General features: G+C 41.7%; 1 protein-coding gene across 2 annotated transcripts in view; it reads right to left on the bottom strand.

Moving 5' to 3' along the window:
- Positions 1-5906: 5906 nt before the first annotated feature.
- SLC26A4 (solute carrier family 26 member 4) overlaps positions 5907-16404 on the bottom strand; it is a 63737-nt gene continuing 53239 nt past the window's right edge. For both annotated transcript variants that reach the window (XM_047753347.1, XM_047753346.1), the window contains exons 18-21: positions 15357-15411; positions 12875-13020; positions 10343-10426; positions 5907-6426 (exon numbers count right to left, since the gene is read on the bottom strand). In XM_047753347.1, coding sequence (XP_047609303.1) covers positions 6403-6426; positions 10343-10426; positions 12875-13020; positions 15357-15411 — 309 coding nt within the window. In that variant the 3' untranslated portion in view covers positions 5907-6402. The remainder of the gene's footprint in view (positions 6427-10342; positions 10427-12874; positions 13021-15356; positions 15412-16404) is intronic.

The raw sequence follows: 16404 nt of genomic DNA, 5'->3' as shown, positions 1-16404 counted from the left end.
AAATTTTTTTTCGTCTTTTTCTAGGGCCGCACCAGCGGCATATGGAGGTTCCCAGGCTAGGGGTCCATTTGGAGCTGTAGCCACCCGGCCTATGCCAGAGCCACAGCAACGCGGGATCCAAGCCGCGTCTGCAACCTACACCACAGCTCATGGCAACACCAGATCCTTAACCCACTGAGCAAGGCCAGGGACCAAACCCGCAACCTCATGGTTCCTAGTCGGATGGATTCGTTAACCACTGAGTCACCATGGGAACCTCCGAGAGAAAAATTTTTAAATAAAAAAAGAAGTGAATACCAGGTCTACAGAACTTCTTTCTCCTGCCCTGACCCCCCCTGCAGGCCACCAAGAGGACCAGGGCCCCTGTATTCTTTGAGCGACACCATACACAGAAACAAACAAGTCTCTGCCTCTCCCAGAGTAGTGTTCCGGAAAACGCAAAACTGGCCACATCCTATCCACTTTCTAGCTTGTCAGTGCCTTCCCGTTACAGACTCTTGAGGGTTTAGGCCCCTGCCTAGGAGCCTCCTGAGTCCTGCAGATTTTCTTTCAGTCCCAGATGACCTCTCCTCCGTGGAGATCTTTCCTGCCTCAGGGCTTTTCCCTACCTGTTCCCTCCGCCTGCCCAGACAATTTCCCCTCCCCCACCCGCCCCAGGTCTGTGCTTGCTAATTCCTTGCTTCCCTCCCCAGGGCACACAGTAACCTTTTCCAGGACAGAAGGCCCTCTGTGGCCTCCCGGCCTCTACCACGGACAGTTGGCGGGGCTGCGTCTATTTACTGGGATCTTGACTTAATTACCAACCAGCTCCCACGCTGGGCTCTGAGTCCCACGAGGAGAGAGAGATGGGCTCTGTCTCATTCACCACTCACAGGAGACCACGCTTCTAGTCCCGTGCTTATCACAGGAGAGGCACTGGGTGAATAAGGAACAGAAAAGCTAGCGCCCTGGGGACGAAAAGACAGATGAAACTAAAAAGAGAAAGTAGCCTCAGCTCTTGAAGCAGGCAGATCTGGCCTCCGTGTTGTTTGTCCTCATCGCCAGCGTCCTTGGTTAGGCCAACCACCCAGTGTAGACGAGAGGCGATGCGGAAAGAGGAGAGGGGGCCCTGCCCCCACCGTTGGAGGCTTTCAGATCTTCAGGAGGAGTACTGGTCTGCCAGACCTTGTATTTTGTCACAGACATTTAATAACTGGTTTAAACAGGAATATTAAGCAATCACTTCTTCCTTTGTTTGAGGGACCAAAAGCTCTTTTATTTTTTATTTTTATTTTTTTAACAAGCAAGTAAAACCAGAAAAGACAGGGACTCCCGCATAGAAACAGCAACATGTTTATAAGGAAACAATGACTCCACAATCTCAATTAGTATCTACCGTCTGCCTCAATGTTTTAATATAGCACGTATTTTCCTAATCATAAAAGTAATGCCTCATCTCATTATAAAGAATAGAATACTACAATTGTCTTGAAAGGATAAACTAGGGAAATAAAAATTACATCCATGAACAAGCTTTTTATTTCTAAATCACAAAAGCTAATCTTTCATCTGTTACCTTGTCCTTGGAAACCAAACAAAAGCTTCATTCATCTCTATCTTAATTTCACCTTCTGAATTTATTTCTCGGTATCCAGGTCGGCCGATTGGATTAGCTGGGGAATGGAACCCAGCCATTTTGCCTTTATCTCTTACCAGAGTTGAGAATAAAATCCAAGGTCCTTACTTCGGCATACGAGGCCCCTCGTAAAACCTGGCCCCCATCCACCTCCCAGCCTCCTTTCTCACCACTTCCTTCCCTTACCCACTCAATTGGGAGCTTACCAGAGAAAGGTCATGGGCGCCTCCTATTCACCTGAATCCTTCCTTGCCAGGGAACAGAAGGATGCCAGGCCTCCTTTTGTGTATGCGTCCATCTAGGCTCAGGGAAATGGGTTAGAGGATCCTGATGTACCACACCCACCACAAATTGATGCTCCAGGAAGTGAAATCACCTGGAAGGGGGAAGGTTGACCACTTTGATCAACACGCAGAGATCAGACCCACCCTCAGGTGTGTAGCAGTGCCACCTAGTTCACAGGTGCCTTGAAGAGAGCAGTCATCATTGAGGAGTTCCCATTGTGGCTCAGCAGCTTAAGAACCTGGCTAGTATCCATGAGGAGGCGGGTTTGATCTCTAACCTTGCTCAATGGGTTAATGATCCCGCATTGCCGAAAGCTGTGGCGTAGGTCATGGATGCGGCTCGGATCTGGCTTTGCTTGTGGCTGTGGCGTAGGCCTCCTCTGTAGCTCCCATTTGATCCCTAGCCCACGAACTTCCATATGCTGCGGGTCCAGTCTGATTAAAAAAAAGGAAGCAATAAAAACCAAAACCACAATGAACCAGTGTGTCCCTCCTTCCCAATATCGAAGCCACAATCCCAAAGTGATGGTATTGGAGATGGGGCCTCTGAGAGGTAATTAGATCTGAGAGTGGAGCCCTCATGATGATGGGATTGGTGCCTTCCCAGTAGAGAAATAGCTCTGTGCAGATACAGCAAGAAAACAGCCCTGAGTGCTCCCTCTAAACCAGGAAGGGGGCATTCGCTGACCAGGCTGGCACACTGACCTCAGATTGCTAGCCTCCAGAACAATGAGAAATAAAGAGATATACGTATTTGTTGTTGAAGCTCCCTGGTCTATGGCAATGTGGCTTAGCAGCCTGAACTGATTATGGCAAGAGCCATCCTGGGCCTCCGTCTATGTCCCCTACCACCTTGTAGTCCTGGTTGGTCAAGGACTTGCATCATTCTTTTACACACCAAAGGTGATCCTTAGATGCTCTTCCTGCATAGCCTTGAGCTCCTCCACGACTGAGATGGCAATGAGTAAACACAAACATTCTAAAATGGAATACTAGGTGAGCAGTGTACCCTGGCTACAGAAAATAGAACATCAGAGGTGCTCTTCTAACTCTGAAAATCCTTCTTCAATCATATCGAATCAGAGGACAGTTCACTGTAGAGAGGTACACCTGCACTGAACAAGTTTTTTAAAAAGAGCTGGCAGATGGAGTCTTATTGGCGGTGCTGTTACACGTCTTGATTGTGGTGATGTTTTCATGGAGGCATACTTGGAATAAAATTGCATGCAGCTACACACACACACACACACAGACAAATGGGTGATGATGTGAATAAGCTCCATGGTTTTTACAAATGCCAGTTTCCTGGGCTCTATATTGTCCTGCAGTTATGCAAGATGTTAATTAACACTGGGGGATGCTGGACAAAGGGTGCATGGGAACCTTGCTCTCTCTATATATATACTCACAAAACTTTCACATTTATATATATATATATATACAAAATTCCTGCAAATCTACAATCATTTCAAAATTATAGCTTTTTTTTTTTTTAAGTGTATTGGGATGAGGGGGACTCAGAATATCTGATCTAAAGTAATACATTGGGCCTGGCCTTTAAGCTAGATCTTATACACAAACAGTTCCTCCGTGTCTAACCTAAAGATGTTCCTGAGGAAAGGGATGAAGTGGGCTACCTTAGCAGATTTTCAGAACGAGTGTAAAGGAGTTCCCACTGTGGTGCAGCAGGTTAAGATGTAGCATTGTCTTTGTGGTGGTATGGATTCGATCCCCAGCCTGGCACAGTGGGTTAAGGATCTGGCATTGCTGCAACTGTAGCATAGGTCACAGCTGCAGCTTGGATTCTCAGTGCCTGACCTGGGACCTTCCATGTGCTCTGAATGTGGGGTGAAAAAACAAAAACCACAAGTGTAGAGTTTAGAAGGGCCTTCAGTTCTTTGAAGCTGGGTGAGCATCCAAGTGAATCTATACAAATTTTGAATCAGTATGTGATATACCTGAAATTCATGTCATATTGTAAATTAACTATACCCCCCCCCCCAAAAGAGTACTGGTATACATAAAATTTAACATTTTTTTATTATATTTAATAGTTTTGTTCAGAAGGGACACATCAGAGTAGTTTAAAAGGCAACATTACTTTTCATAAAAAATATGTGCGAGTATCTCCAAATGTACATGATTTGATTTTTTTTTTTTACTTCTTATAGAAATTCGTATATCCTACAGGTTAAAAACATAACAACAGCTTTCATTTTCAAGTATAATTTCCATTGATGATACAGGATTAAAAGTAAAAACGCATGGAAGAGACAGTATCACTAGACCGTGTTAGGGAAACAGTCAAATAGACTGTTCTTACATAGTCACAAACAGACCCAATATTTTATAAAACTCTAGCCTTTAAAATATAACTTTGGTATTTCCTTCAATAATGATTTTTTTTTTAAATGAACAGCGTGTGTGTCCTCATTTCAACAGAGGTATTCATCCATTTTCTGCAAGGCTACTATATTGACTCTTCAAAGACAGGATGTGTTGCCATTACAGACAGGTGTTACTGTGAAAATGAGACAACATTAGAATCCTGGGTGTGCTGCACCCAACACGGGGAGAGATCTGTTCCACATCAATTAAAGGCAGGATGACCCATGAGCAGGAAAGAATAAACATCACAATCCATTACAAATCACTGAAATTCCAATGTGGGGTAAGGTGTGGGGTGGGCAGTGGGGTGGGAGTGGAGAGGGTGATTTTGCTTTTAGTCAACCAAATTGATGGGATCACTAATGACGTTCCTTCAGAAGTAGATACTTTCTTTCTGATTGTCTTTAAGAAGAGAAACAGAGATAGGACATACTGCCTTTGGATAGTCAGACACCTTGGGGAATTTCACACATCTGCACCAAAGGTACAATATAATTCTCAGTCAGGTTAAAACATCATATCAGTAGAGGACCTGAGTATTTTTCTCTAGCAATGAAGTACAACTTCTTCTTCTTTTCCCTCTCCTTTTTGCCTTTTTAGGTCCGCACCCACAGCATATGGAAGTTCCTGGGCGAGGGGTCCAACCGGAGCTGCAGCTGTCATCCTACACAACAGCCACAGCAACACCAGATCCTAGCCTCAGCTGATCAAGCCGCATCTTCAACCTATACCGCAGCTCACGGCAACGTGGGGTCCTTAACCCACTGATGGAGGCCAGGGATGGAACCCATGCCCTCATGGATTCTAGTCAGTTCATTACTGCTGATCCACAATGGGGAACTCCTGAAGTACAACTTCATTCACTCTAGCATGAAATATATGGAACTAGTCCATAGGACCAAAGTCTACATATTACATACAATGCCTAGAAAATTGTTGGCACTCAGAAAAGACTAAGTAAAAAGTATTTTCCAGCTTAACATATGGATTTTTAAAAACATATTTTTTGTGTGTATATCCCAACCCAATTTTTCCTTTGATATTGAGTTTATTTAGAATGTTTTGTCTCAATCATTATATATTATATATATATATAAAATATGAGCAGATCGCTTTTTACATTTTTTTTTGAAAGGTGATTAAAATTCAGTTAAAGATCACATACTGGTAAGATTTTAGAGAAAAATATAAACTTGTTTTAATCACCATGATCTTATAAGCATATCGCAATTGATTTTTGTTCAAAATAACACCATTTTTGTGTCAGATTTTAAATAGACCATAGTTAAACATACCTTTACAAAACAACAATTTCTATAAATGAAGGTAAATTATAGCTGAATTTTTAAACTAAAGACAGTTGGTCATATATTTTCCTTGATCTTACTTGTGATCCTTGACTATTATCATATTGAAAGTTGAGTTCTATAAACCACAATAATCCTTTTATCACTTCACGTCTCTGAGTCAATGCTGCCAAAATATATCAGCCCAGTTCTATAGCTTTTTAGTGAACCATTTCCTTTATTCTGAATTCTGGCTTCATATCTGGTCATATAGAGTAATACTTCCTTACCAAAAGTGCATTTTTAAAACTCCTTTAGATGCATTTACCAAAAGGGATTTCCAGGCATTTATTGATAAGTACACTAATAATTCTATTTCAGTGTTTTCTCATGGTGACCTGACAGAGTGATCGATGCAGCTCATGGGAATCAAGGGCAGTCTTGCTCACAGAGGCTGTTGAGTGACACTTGTCCCAGCTGCACAGGGGTACACATGTACCCACATGCACATGGTTAGCAAATCTGTCACGAGAAACAGCAGCAAAACATCAGCAGACCCTAGACATTGCTAAGTTCTCCTCACCACTTTGCACATTTTAGAAGTAAGCTACTCATTGTAGAAATAACGCCTAGAAATAATCTTAGGGCTTCTCCTTCAATGGTTGAGAGCTTTGAAAAAATAAAAGATTTTTTAAAAATCTGATGGGAAAAAGAATGAGTGTTTCAAGTGAGAAGAAACTAGCCAATGCAGAAAATCTTTGCATAGAATTACATGGTGGGTAAATTTTGCCTTGTAGTCCTTGCTCATAGCAACCTCCGGAGCCCAGTTTCAGGAAGCAAGTCTTCGCATCGCCTGTGGAAATAAAGGGGAAACAGTGTTGATACAACTGAACTCTCCTTTCGGTCTAACTTATCTTTTTTGCAAATATGTTTTTGTAGCACAGGGTCTTACATTTACTCATCTTAGGTATATAGCCTCACAAGAAAAGTAAGGTAAAAACTTAATTTTGTACCTCATCACCCTTTTACTGGATGTATTTTAAAAGAAATAATTACTATTTCTTCAGCACTTACCGTGCATACGACACTACATAATTACTTGACATGCATCCATTAATGTTCAGAACTCTGTGAGGTATTATTATTTCTCTTTTACATGAAGAAATGAAAATGAAGACAGGGGATGGAATTTACTCTCAGCTACTCAACTGGTACATTGCAGAATCAGGGCCACCACTCAGGTCTGTCTGGATCTAAGCCCCAGACCCTTAAAACCATGCTGCTAGAGGAATGGATAAAGAAGATGTGGTATATACATGCAATGTAATATCACTCAGCTATTAAAAAAAAAGGAAACAATGCCATTTGCAGCAACATGGATGCAACTGAAGATTCTCATACTATGTGAAGTTAGACAGACAGTGAAAGACAAACATCATTTGATATCACTTATATGTGGAATTTAAAAAAAAGATACAAATGAACTTATTTGCAGAACAGAAATAGACTCACAGACTGAAAAACTCATGATTACCAAAGGAGACAGGTGGTGTAGGAGGAGCGATGGACTGGGGGCTTGAAAATGGCATATCAATGCGATGGTATATGGAATGATTGGCCTATGGGTACCTACTGTATGGCACAGAGAACTCTACCTAGTATTCTGTGATAATCCGTATGGGAAAAGAATCTGAAAAAGAATGGATGTGTGTATATACGTAACTGAATCACCTTGTTGTACAGCAGAAATTAACACAATATTGTAAATTAACTATAGTTCAAATTTTTTTTCCGCTGTACATCATGGGGACCAAGTTAGACTTACATGTATACATTTTTTTTCCTCCATTTGTTCTGTTGTGATATAAGTATATAGACATAGTTCTCAATGTACACAGCAGGATCTCATTGTAAATCCATTCCAAGAGTAATAGTTTGCATCCCATAACCCCACGATCCCTCCCACTCCCTCCCTCTCTCCCTAGGGCAGCCACAAGTCTATTCTCCATTTTCTTTTCTGTGGAAATGTTCATTTGTGCTGTATATTAGATTCCAGTTATAAGTGATATCATATGGTATTTGTCTTTCTGACTTATTTCACTCAGTATGAGAGTCTCTAGTTACATCCACACTGCTGTAAATGGCGTTATGTCATTCTTTTTTATGGCTGAATGGTATTCCATTGTGTATATATATCACATCTTCCTAATCCAATCATCTGTCGATGGACATTTGGGTTGTTTCCATGTCTTGGCTATTGTGAATAGTGCTGCAATGAACATGCAGGTGCATGTGTATTTTTCAAGGAAACTTTTGTCCAGATACATGCCCAAGAGTGGGATTGCGGGGTTCTATGGTAGTTCTATGTATAACAAAAACACTCTGCTCTACTGCTTCCCTATCTACAGGAAGGCTACCTGAATGATGCTTTTATGTGGCATCAAAAGTGACTTTATAGGGAATTCCTCATAGAGAACTACAGGAACTATATCGTGGCTCAGCGGTAACGAGGACATGGGTTCAATCCCTGGCCTCACTCAGTGGGTTAAGGATCTGGTGTTTCCATGAGCTGTGGTATAGGTCACAGATGTGGCTCGGATGCAGAATTGCTGTGGCTATGGTACAGGCCAGCAGCTGCAGCTCCAATTTGATCCCTAGCCTGGGAACTTCCACATGCCATATGTTTGTCTGTAAAAAGCAAAAAAAAAAAAGTCTCTGTGGTGTGGTAACTTAAGTTCCAATTTTGATACACGAGTTTTTACACAACTAAGTTAGCCCTATATCCTAAACTACTAAAGCTGGAAGGGCTTCACAGTTCAGTAATGACATTCCAAGGATCACTAAGCTGATGGCTGATGGGCTAAAATGTGGAACCTCTGATTTTCACTCTGGTTCGTATATTTCTTCCACAAAAAATCTTCTCTGTCATCCTGACTGTCTGATTTTATCACTGGGTAGTTTTTTTTTTTGGTTGTTGTTTCCCATCCACTACTATCAAAATTTTATTATTGATTTATTTATACCACTGGGGTTTGAATGTCATTCTTTTCGACTTTCTTATCAGGACCTGGACTAAGGCAGAGAAGGCCTGCTTACCCAGATGCGCATATGGCACCAGTGGGGTGTGCATCGTTAATATGCTGCTGGATGACAGATTCAGCATTCAAAACAATGTCAATAAACTGGAACCACAAAAAAAAAAAAATGCCATCTAGCAGAAAAATGCGTAGTTTTGCATTAGGGTCAAAACCAGTTACATGAATATAAATGCGGAGCCCAGCTAGACCACAGTTTATGAGAAAAGGCCCAAGTCTTTGGCTGGCTCCTGCTCAATGGAAGGATAGATTTTGATGTAACTACTACGAAAATAAATCCATTGTTAGGTTGCAGTCATGGAAAGATCTTGATGAGATCAAGGTAGGTCGTAGTTGACCCCATCTGGGGTTTTGTGTCCCCTTCTTGACCAGGGAAGGACTGACAAACTTTGCGTCTGAAAGGAACTAAAGAGAACTAAAGTCTCGCCTGGGGCAGAGTTTGTTGGAGACATGAGAGCTACTCTCAAATATTTAAGGTCTGTTCAGAGGAGGCAACACAAAGGATCTCAGTCCACTGGGTGGTTATTAGTGAAAGGCTGAACTTCGGCACAGCCTAGGGTGTGGGCTGACTTGATTTCCAAGACATCTTTCAAGTTGAAAATGATCTTTCTCTCTCTCTCTTTTAAAGGGCCACACCCATGGTATATGGAAGTTCCCAGGCTAGGGGTCGAATCAGAGCCAAAGCTGCCAGCCACAGCCACAGCCATAGCTACACCGGATTGTAGCCTCACCTGAAACCTATGCCCTACACTGCAGCTTGTGGCAACACCAGATCCTTAACCCACTGATCCAGGACAGGGATCAAACCCACATCCTCGGGGACACTCTGTCAGGTTCCTAACCTCTGAGCCACAATGGGAACTCCCAAAATGAACTTTTGTTGGTCCATTTTATGGAGTGATGGAGCCACAAATTTCACTCAGATACTATAAGTTTCAAGCATGTTTCCTAGGAATAGTCTGATGACCCAGGAGCCTCACAAACACACAGAATCAGCCTCGACACAGGAGGAATCTTTTTTAAGGCATCATCAGTCATGAGGCTTCCTGTTCCTCACATACTTTTTCTGAAGCTTATGAAACTACTGCGTTAAATATTCCATCTATTGGGTTCCTGTCATGGTGCAGTGGTAACGAATCCAACTGGTATCCATGAGGACATGGGTTCGATCCTTGGCCTCGCTCAGTGGGTCAAGGATCCGGCATTGCCATGAGCTGTGGTGTAGGTTGCAGACGCGGCTTGGATCCTGCATTGCTATGGCTCTGGCGTAGGCTGGCAGCTACAGCGCCGATTGACCCCTAGCCCGGGAACTTCCATATGCTGCAGGTGCAGCCCAAAAAAAAAAAAATCCCTCTAGTCACCTTTATCCCATCACACTGGCCTTAGGCCTCTGAGAAAAAAGAGAAAGTATGTGAAGCTTAGGTCTAAAATCAGGACTAGTGTGTTGGCTTCCAGTTGCTGATCATGCCTGTATGCCTGGGGCAAAAGGTCCCCCCTCCCCCACCCAGGTACTTAATGTCTTTAAGAGAGCATCCTTATTTGCCATTTTCCCCTTTATCTATGAAGCCATCCTCTTGGTACTCTTTTTTTAAAAATTACTTCCCCTGACTAGTTTTTGTCAGCCATAGTCACTACATCCAAATTATTTTCTTTGGGCAAAAATAATGATCATACCTCATCTTGGACATCAAGTTCTTCTTCAATCAGCTCTGCTTCCATTAATTCAAGAGGATCTTTACAGTCTTGGATGAGGGTGATCTGGACAAAGAGAACACAGAGAGTATTTATTGGAGGTGTAATGGAATCAACCCACCCGATACTCTGCTGGAAATGATTCAAAGCTTCGCTGGTACCTCTCATCTGTAAACAGCATACTTCAAAATCCTTTTCAGCTTTCTTATCCTTTTATATTTCCCACTTAAAAGCTTCCCTATACAATTTTTTCACCTTCAAGTGTAGTTCTCCATTGTTCAACCTTGGCAGCTCTCTTCGCCAACCTGTGAAGTGGATGCCTCTTAACAAGTCACCCTGTCTGCCTAAATGGTTCAGCAGTTAATAGTGGTTTTCTTTCAATGGCTAATCTAAGAGGACTTAGTGCAATATTGGGCATGCAGTGACTATCCAGTGAAGGGCTCCTGACTGATGACAATCAACATTCTCAAGTTGAATTGGATGGGAATGAACTTTACTGGAGATGGAAACTGACATCTCTGGACCAAGTAGGTTGTTCAGGAAAGCTCTGTGTTTTGGCTGTGGTATGTAATTTACATCCCCACACAGAGAAAACCAGTAACAAGGTAGACTTTGTCTTATGCATAAAAGGATATTCCCAAAGTGAAACTAAATGCATACCAAGGCAAGAGTAACATTTCAAAGGGCTCTTTAGCTACTGCTAATCTCACAAATGAGTAATTCTCCTTATAAGATCCTCCTTTGTTGTTGTCGCCTATGGGTTGGGGGGGGTTGTTTTTTGAGGTTTTTTTTTTTTTTTTTTTGGCCATGCTCTCAACATGTGGAAGTTCCCAGGCCAAGGATCAAACTCTTGCCTTAGCAGTGACCAAGCCATAGCAGTGACAATGCCAGATCCTTAACCCACTGAGCCACCAGGGAACTTCTAGCAAATTTTAAGTCCTTTTTTTTTTTTTTTTTTTTAAGATTTGTGAGTTTTCAAAAATGAGCATCCTGCATGTAGCTTTTTTCTTTCTTTTTTCTTGTTATACTTAAGATCCACATCTTGATATTTTGGACTAGTATTTTCTCCAGCATCATTAAGCAGAACAATTGTTCCACTAACAGTAGCTGTAAAGAATAATGCATTGCTGCTTTCTAAGATGAGATTTGCTTTAAATATTAACTTCCAGTCTACAGTAAGAATCTACTTATCCTACTTTTAGCAAAAAAGGAGAAGCAATTTAAAATACAGTGGACTGTGTCACCAGAACAATCATGATGGATGTTCTTTTTACAGGTGTTTGTTTTAGTTTCCCCAGTTCATGGTGAGAAGGTCCATGAGAGCTGAGATTCTTGTACCAGGCCCAGCCCAGTGACCCACATCACAAAGCTCAGCTCTCCTGGGTATTTTGTAGGAGAAATGACAAAATAAGGAGACCTGTGGGAAATCAGATTCTATCCTATTTTGAGGGGAATAATTAACTCTGGGCTGATTCATGACTTTTAATTTTTCTTTTTCAAAGATCACTTACAGCCTAATGGATCCTATTTAAAGACATTCTTAATCAAGAGTTTCCAGGCTGCTGAGAATTTAAATTGCCTTTTTTTTTCTTTTTTTTTGTCTTTTTCCCATTTCTTGGGCCGCTCCTGCGGCATATGGAGGTTCCCAGGCAAGGGGTCTAACCGGAGCTGTAGCCACCGGCCTACACCACAGCCACAACAATGCGGGATCTGAGCCGGGTCTGTGACCTACACTACAGCTCTCGGCAATGCCGGATCCTTAACCCACTGAGCAAGGCCAGGGATCGAACCCACAACCTCATGGTTCCTAGTCGGATTCGTTAACCACTGTGCCACAACGGGAACTCCTAAATTGCATTTTATACACAAATCACAGAAGATCCAAGATTCAGTGACTACATTCTAAAAAGTCACTACAGTTAATGGCTACTTTTATTAGTAAGACTGCACACTGTAGAACTGATGTGTACTATGTACCCCCCGGTGCTTTCCTATAAATCCTCATATTTAGTCTCCATATCTACCCAGCAAGTTAAAATTTTTTACTCCCATTTTACTGATGAGAATTAGGCTCTGAAAAGTTAAGCAGATGGCTCAAAATCTCCCTAGGCTGGGATTTGAACCTAGATTTGTGGGATTTTTGCCACTTACAGAAATCATGGTAGTTTAGGAAAGATATATATGTAGGAAGGTTAAATTTTTACCATTTCCCAGACTCACAGACATAGAGAAGGACAGATTTGCAGTTGCCAACAGGGAGGTGGGGTGAGGGAGGGAAGAATTGGGAGTTTGGGATTAGCACATGCAAACTATCATGTATAGAATGGATGAACAGCAAGGTCCTACGGTAGCACAGGAAACTCTATTCAATAGCCTATGGTAAACCATACATGAAAATAATATGAAGACTATGCATATGTATAACTGAGTCACTTTGCCTTACAGCAGAAATTAATACCACATGGTAAATCAACTCTATTTCAATAAAATGTTTTTTAAAAAATCAACATTTACCGTTTCTAAAATGGAATCTTGAACCTCTTGGGATTTCACCTGGCTCCGTAGGTGGAGTATGGCATCATGCACAGTCAAAAAGAAGATGTCCTTTCTAATGTTATCATTAAAGAAGCCGCATTGCTCCAGCTTTTCTATCACATGATCTTCAAAAGAAAGGGATAATGTTTAGTTGGTTTCTAGGAAAAGACATTTTTGTAGCATCAGCCAGTTCTAAGTTTTTGCATCTCCACCTTTTCATTCTTTTTTTTCTGGTTTCCAAAATGTGCTCTCGACAGAGTTTCTTTTCCAGTAGCACGTGGAATGGGTCTACCATAGCTGGCGGCAGCAGACGGCCTCGTTTCCCAGCCAAGTCCCTCTGGCCAGTGCGCCGGTCCTCCAGCTCTCTCACTCTGGCTGCTCATGGTTCACCACTTCCTTGGCCAGTGGAAGCTATCTCACCTGAAAAGCGTCCCCCCTGGGGGGCCTGAGCCACGGACTAGCTGATGTGGGGGTAAAAGGGCTGGCCCCCTCGCCTCAAGGAGGTGTTTTCCAGCTGTGTGCTCCCTGTGAAATCAGGCTAAGTAGATTCTGAAACCACATCTTTGTCTCCATCCCCTTCCCCAGCCTGTTCCCCTCACTCCTTCATGAATTTTCCACGTACTCTCTCAATAAATCACTTACGTCAGAATCCGTATCTCAGGCTCTGCTTCTAGAGAACTCAGCCAAAGCACTATCATTTTCCTCCACAAACACTCGTCCATAGACAGACACAGACACAGACTCATACCCTGGAAGTTCACCTAGTTCTAAAGGCTCGAATATTATCTCCCTGTTTGCTCTCCCCATAATTTCCCCCCATTGATCCTGCACTGCTGACAGGACATAGGTTTCTGCGAATGACCAGCTCTATGGCAAAAATTGGAGGTAATTTTTCTAGGTTCAAAAGGGCGTTCAGAATGATTGCTTAATGGGTAGAGTTTCTGTTCATGGCAATGAAATTTTCAAAACCAGAGTGTTGTGATGCACCTCGGGACACATGTATCTTTTCAGATTAGCGTTTTCATTTTTTTCTGGATATATATACCTGGGGTGGAATTGCTGGATCCTATGGTAGTTCTATTTTTAATTTTTTGAGAAACCTCCATACTGTTTTCCACAGCGGCTGCACCAATTTACATTCTCACCAACACTGTACAAGGTGCCTTTTGGTCCATATCCTCACCAACATTTTTATTTGCAGAATTTTTAATGACAGAAATTCTGACAGGTATGAGGTGATATCTCATTGTTGTTTTGAGTTTGCATTTCTCTAATAATTAGCAATGTTGAGCATCTTTTCATGTGCCTGATAGCCATCTGCATGTCTTCTTTAGGAAAATGCCTAGGAGTTCCTGTCGTGGCTCAGTGGTTAACAAACCTAACTAGCATCCATGAGGACTCGGGTTCAATCCCTGGCCTCACTCAGTGCATTAAGGATCCGGCGTTGCTATGAGCTGTGGTCTAGGTCGCAGGCCTGGCTCAGATCCGGAGTTGCTGTGGCTGTGGCAAAGGCTGGCAGCTACAGCTCCAATTGGACCCCTAGCCTGAGAACCTCCATGTGCCATGGGTGCAGCCCTGAAAAGACAAAAAGACCAAAAAAAGAAAAGAAAAAAGAAAAATGTCTATTCAGGCCTTCTGCCCAGTTTTTAATTGGGCTGTTTTTTAGATATTGAGTTTTATGATTTATATATTTTGGATATGAATCCCTTGGCAGTCGTATCATTTGCAAATATTTTCTCCCATTCAGTAGACTGTCTTTTCATTTTGTCAGTGGTTTCCTTTGCTGCATAAAAACTTTTAAGCTTAATTAGGTCCCATTTTGTTTACAATGGAAAGATGTAAGCAACCTAGTGCCTGTCAACAAATGATTGAGAAGACATGGCATACATAAAATGGAATGTTACTCAGCCGTAAAAAAAGAATGAAATTCTGCCATTTGTAGCAATATGCAGCACTGATTCGACCCCTAGCCCAGGAACTTCCATATGCTGCAGGTGCAGCCCTAAAAACAAAACAAAACAAAAACAAAAAAAGAGGAAAAAAAAAAGAAAGCTTTTAAAAAATGAAAAATCATCAGTAGCAAAAAAAAAAAATGTGCAGTAAATGTAAAATACATACTGGATCTCAAAGATGGGAACAGAAGCAAACAATGCAAAATGTCTCAGTAATAAGTTTTATACTGACAAAAAAAGAAAGAAAATCATTTTGATGACCACACAACATTGTGAACATACTTAATGCCCCTGAATTGTTCACTTGAACATGACTAAAATGGCAAATTTTACATTATACATCTTTTACCACAGTAGAAAGTAGTTTTTGAAGGAAAAAAAAGGCCTTTGAAAAAAAAAAAGAAAGAAACTTAAAAAAGGCCTTTGGACATCCTGTAGTCACATTCCAAGTTAGGAGAAAGAACTTAGGGGAAAGTCTTATAGAGAGATAGGTATGCGTATGCATTTACCTTGAAGTGATGCAAAGTACACATGCACATCAATTCTTTGGAATTCTTTGACAATCTAAAAATTTAAAAAGGAGAATTGGTAACAATGAGTAACTTTTTCTGCCCGTAATCAGGGAGCATTCACTACTCGCTCAGGGGAAACTTTCAACACTTTCATGGTTAATCAGGAGTCTGCACAAGGTTCATTATTGCGGAAAACCATACAGGTTTTCAACATAACACTGATGATGTGATTAAGGGTAAAAAGATCGCATGTCCAGAGGTGACAACATCCAGTGCTCAACCGCACAGCACTCACCAGCACAGGAGTGCTCCATAAATATTTGTGGAAGGAAGGAGAGGGAGTGCGGGAGGCTTCCTAATATATAGCCTCTGCTGATTGGGAAGAAGAGTATGAGTTTCTGTGTTTGCGTGGAAGAGCTCTGGGGGTGGATATGTGGCCACCAGCTTCCAAATGTAAAAACTGACCTAAAAACCAGGGCCCCTGCTTTTTGACTGTAGCAGTCTCAGTGTCCTGATTGTGATTTTGTACTAGAGTTGGGCAAGATGTTACCATTCAAAGAAACTGGGGGAGGGGTTCAGAGGATCTCTCTGTATTATTTCTTTACTTCATAGGGATCTACAGTTATCTCAGAACGAAAGGTTTAATTCAAAGACTCAAGGCACAAGACCTATGGGCAATAATAAAACCGAACTGGGAAGTTTCTGGGGAAAGAGATCAAGACCTCTGTGCAAGTATAAATAAAGTCTGGCATTTTCATAATTGTCATTATAACATTTGAAAGCAACTATTTGTTAGGTGTGGATAATATTCTGGCGTTAAGTACTTTGACACTCCGAGGAATTCATTAAACCCTGTGGCCAACACAGTTTACAATGGATCTCAGCCAACGCCTAGAGGGAAATGCACAAAGAAGAATAAGAGTATGTTCTCAAATGAGCTAATAAGCAGGTCTGCTCCAAGATCTGAAACAACACCTATCAGCAGCATATTCTTGCACTCTTTTTGTCAGGTATAATCACTTTTCTACCTGACCTGCCTAGTACC

This window comes from Phacochoerus africanus, chromosome 11 (genome assembly GCF_016906955.1).
Source record: "Phacochoerus africanus isolate WHEZ1 chromosome 11, ROS_Pafr_v1, whole genome shotgun sequence".
In the NCBI taxonomy this organism is placed as follows: Eukaryota; Metazoa; Chordata; class Mammalia; order Artiodactyla; family Suidae; genus Phacochoerus; species Phacochoerus africanus.
This window is presented reverse-complemented; position numbering and strand designations above follow the sequence as displayed.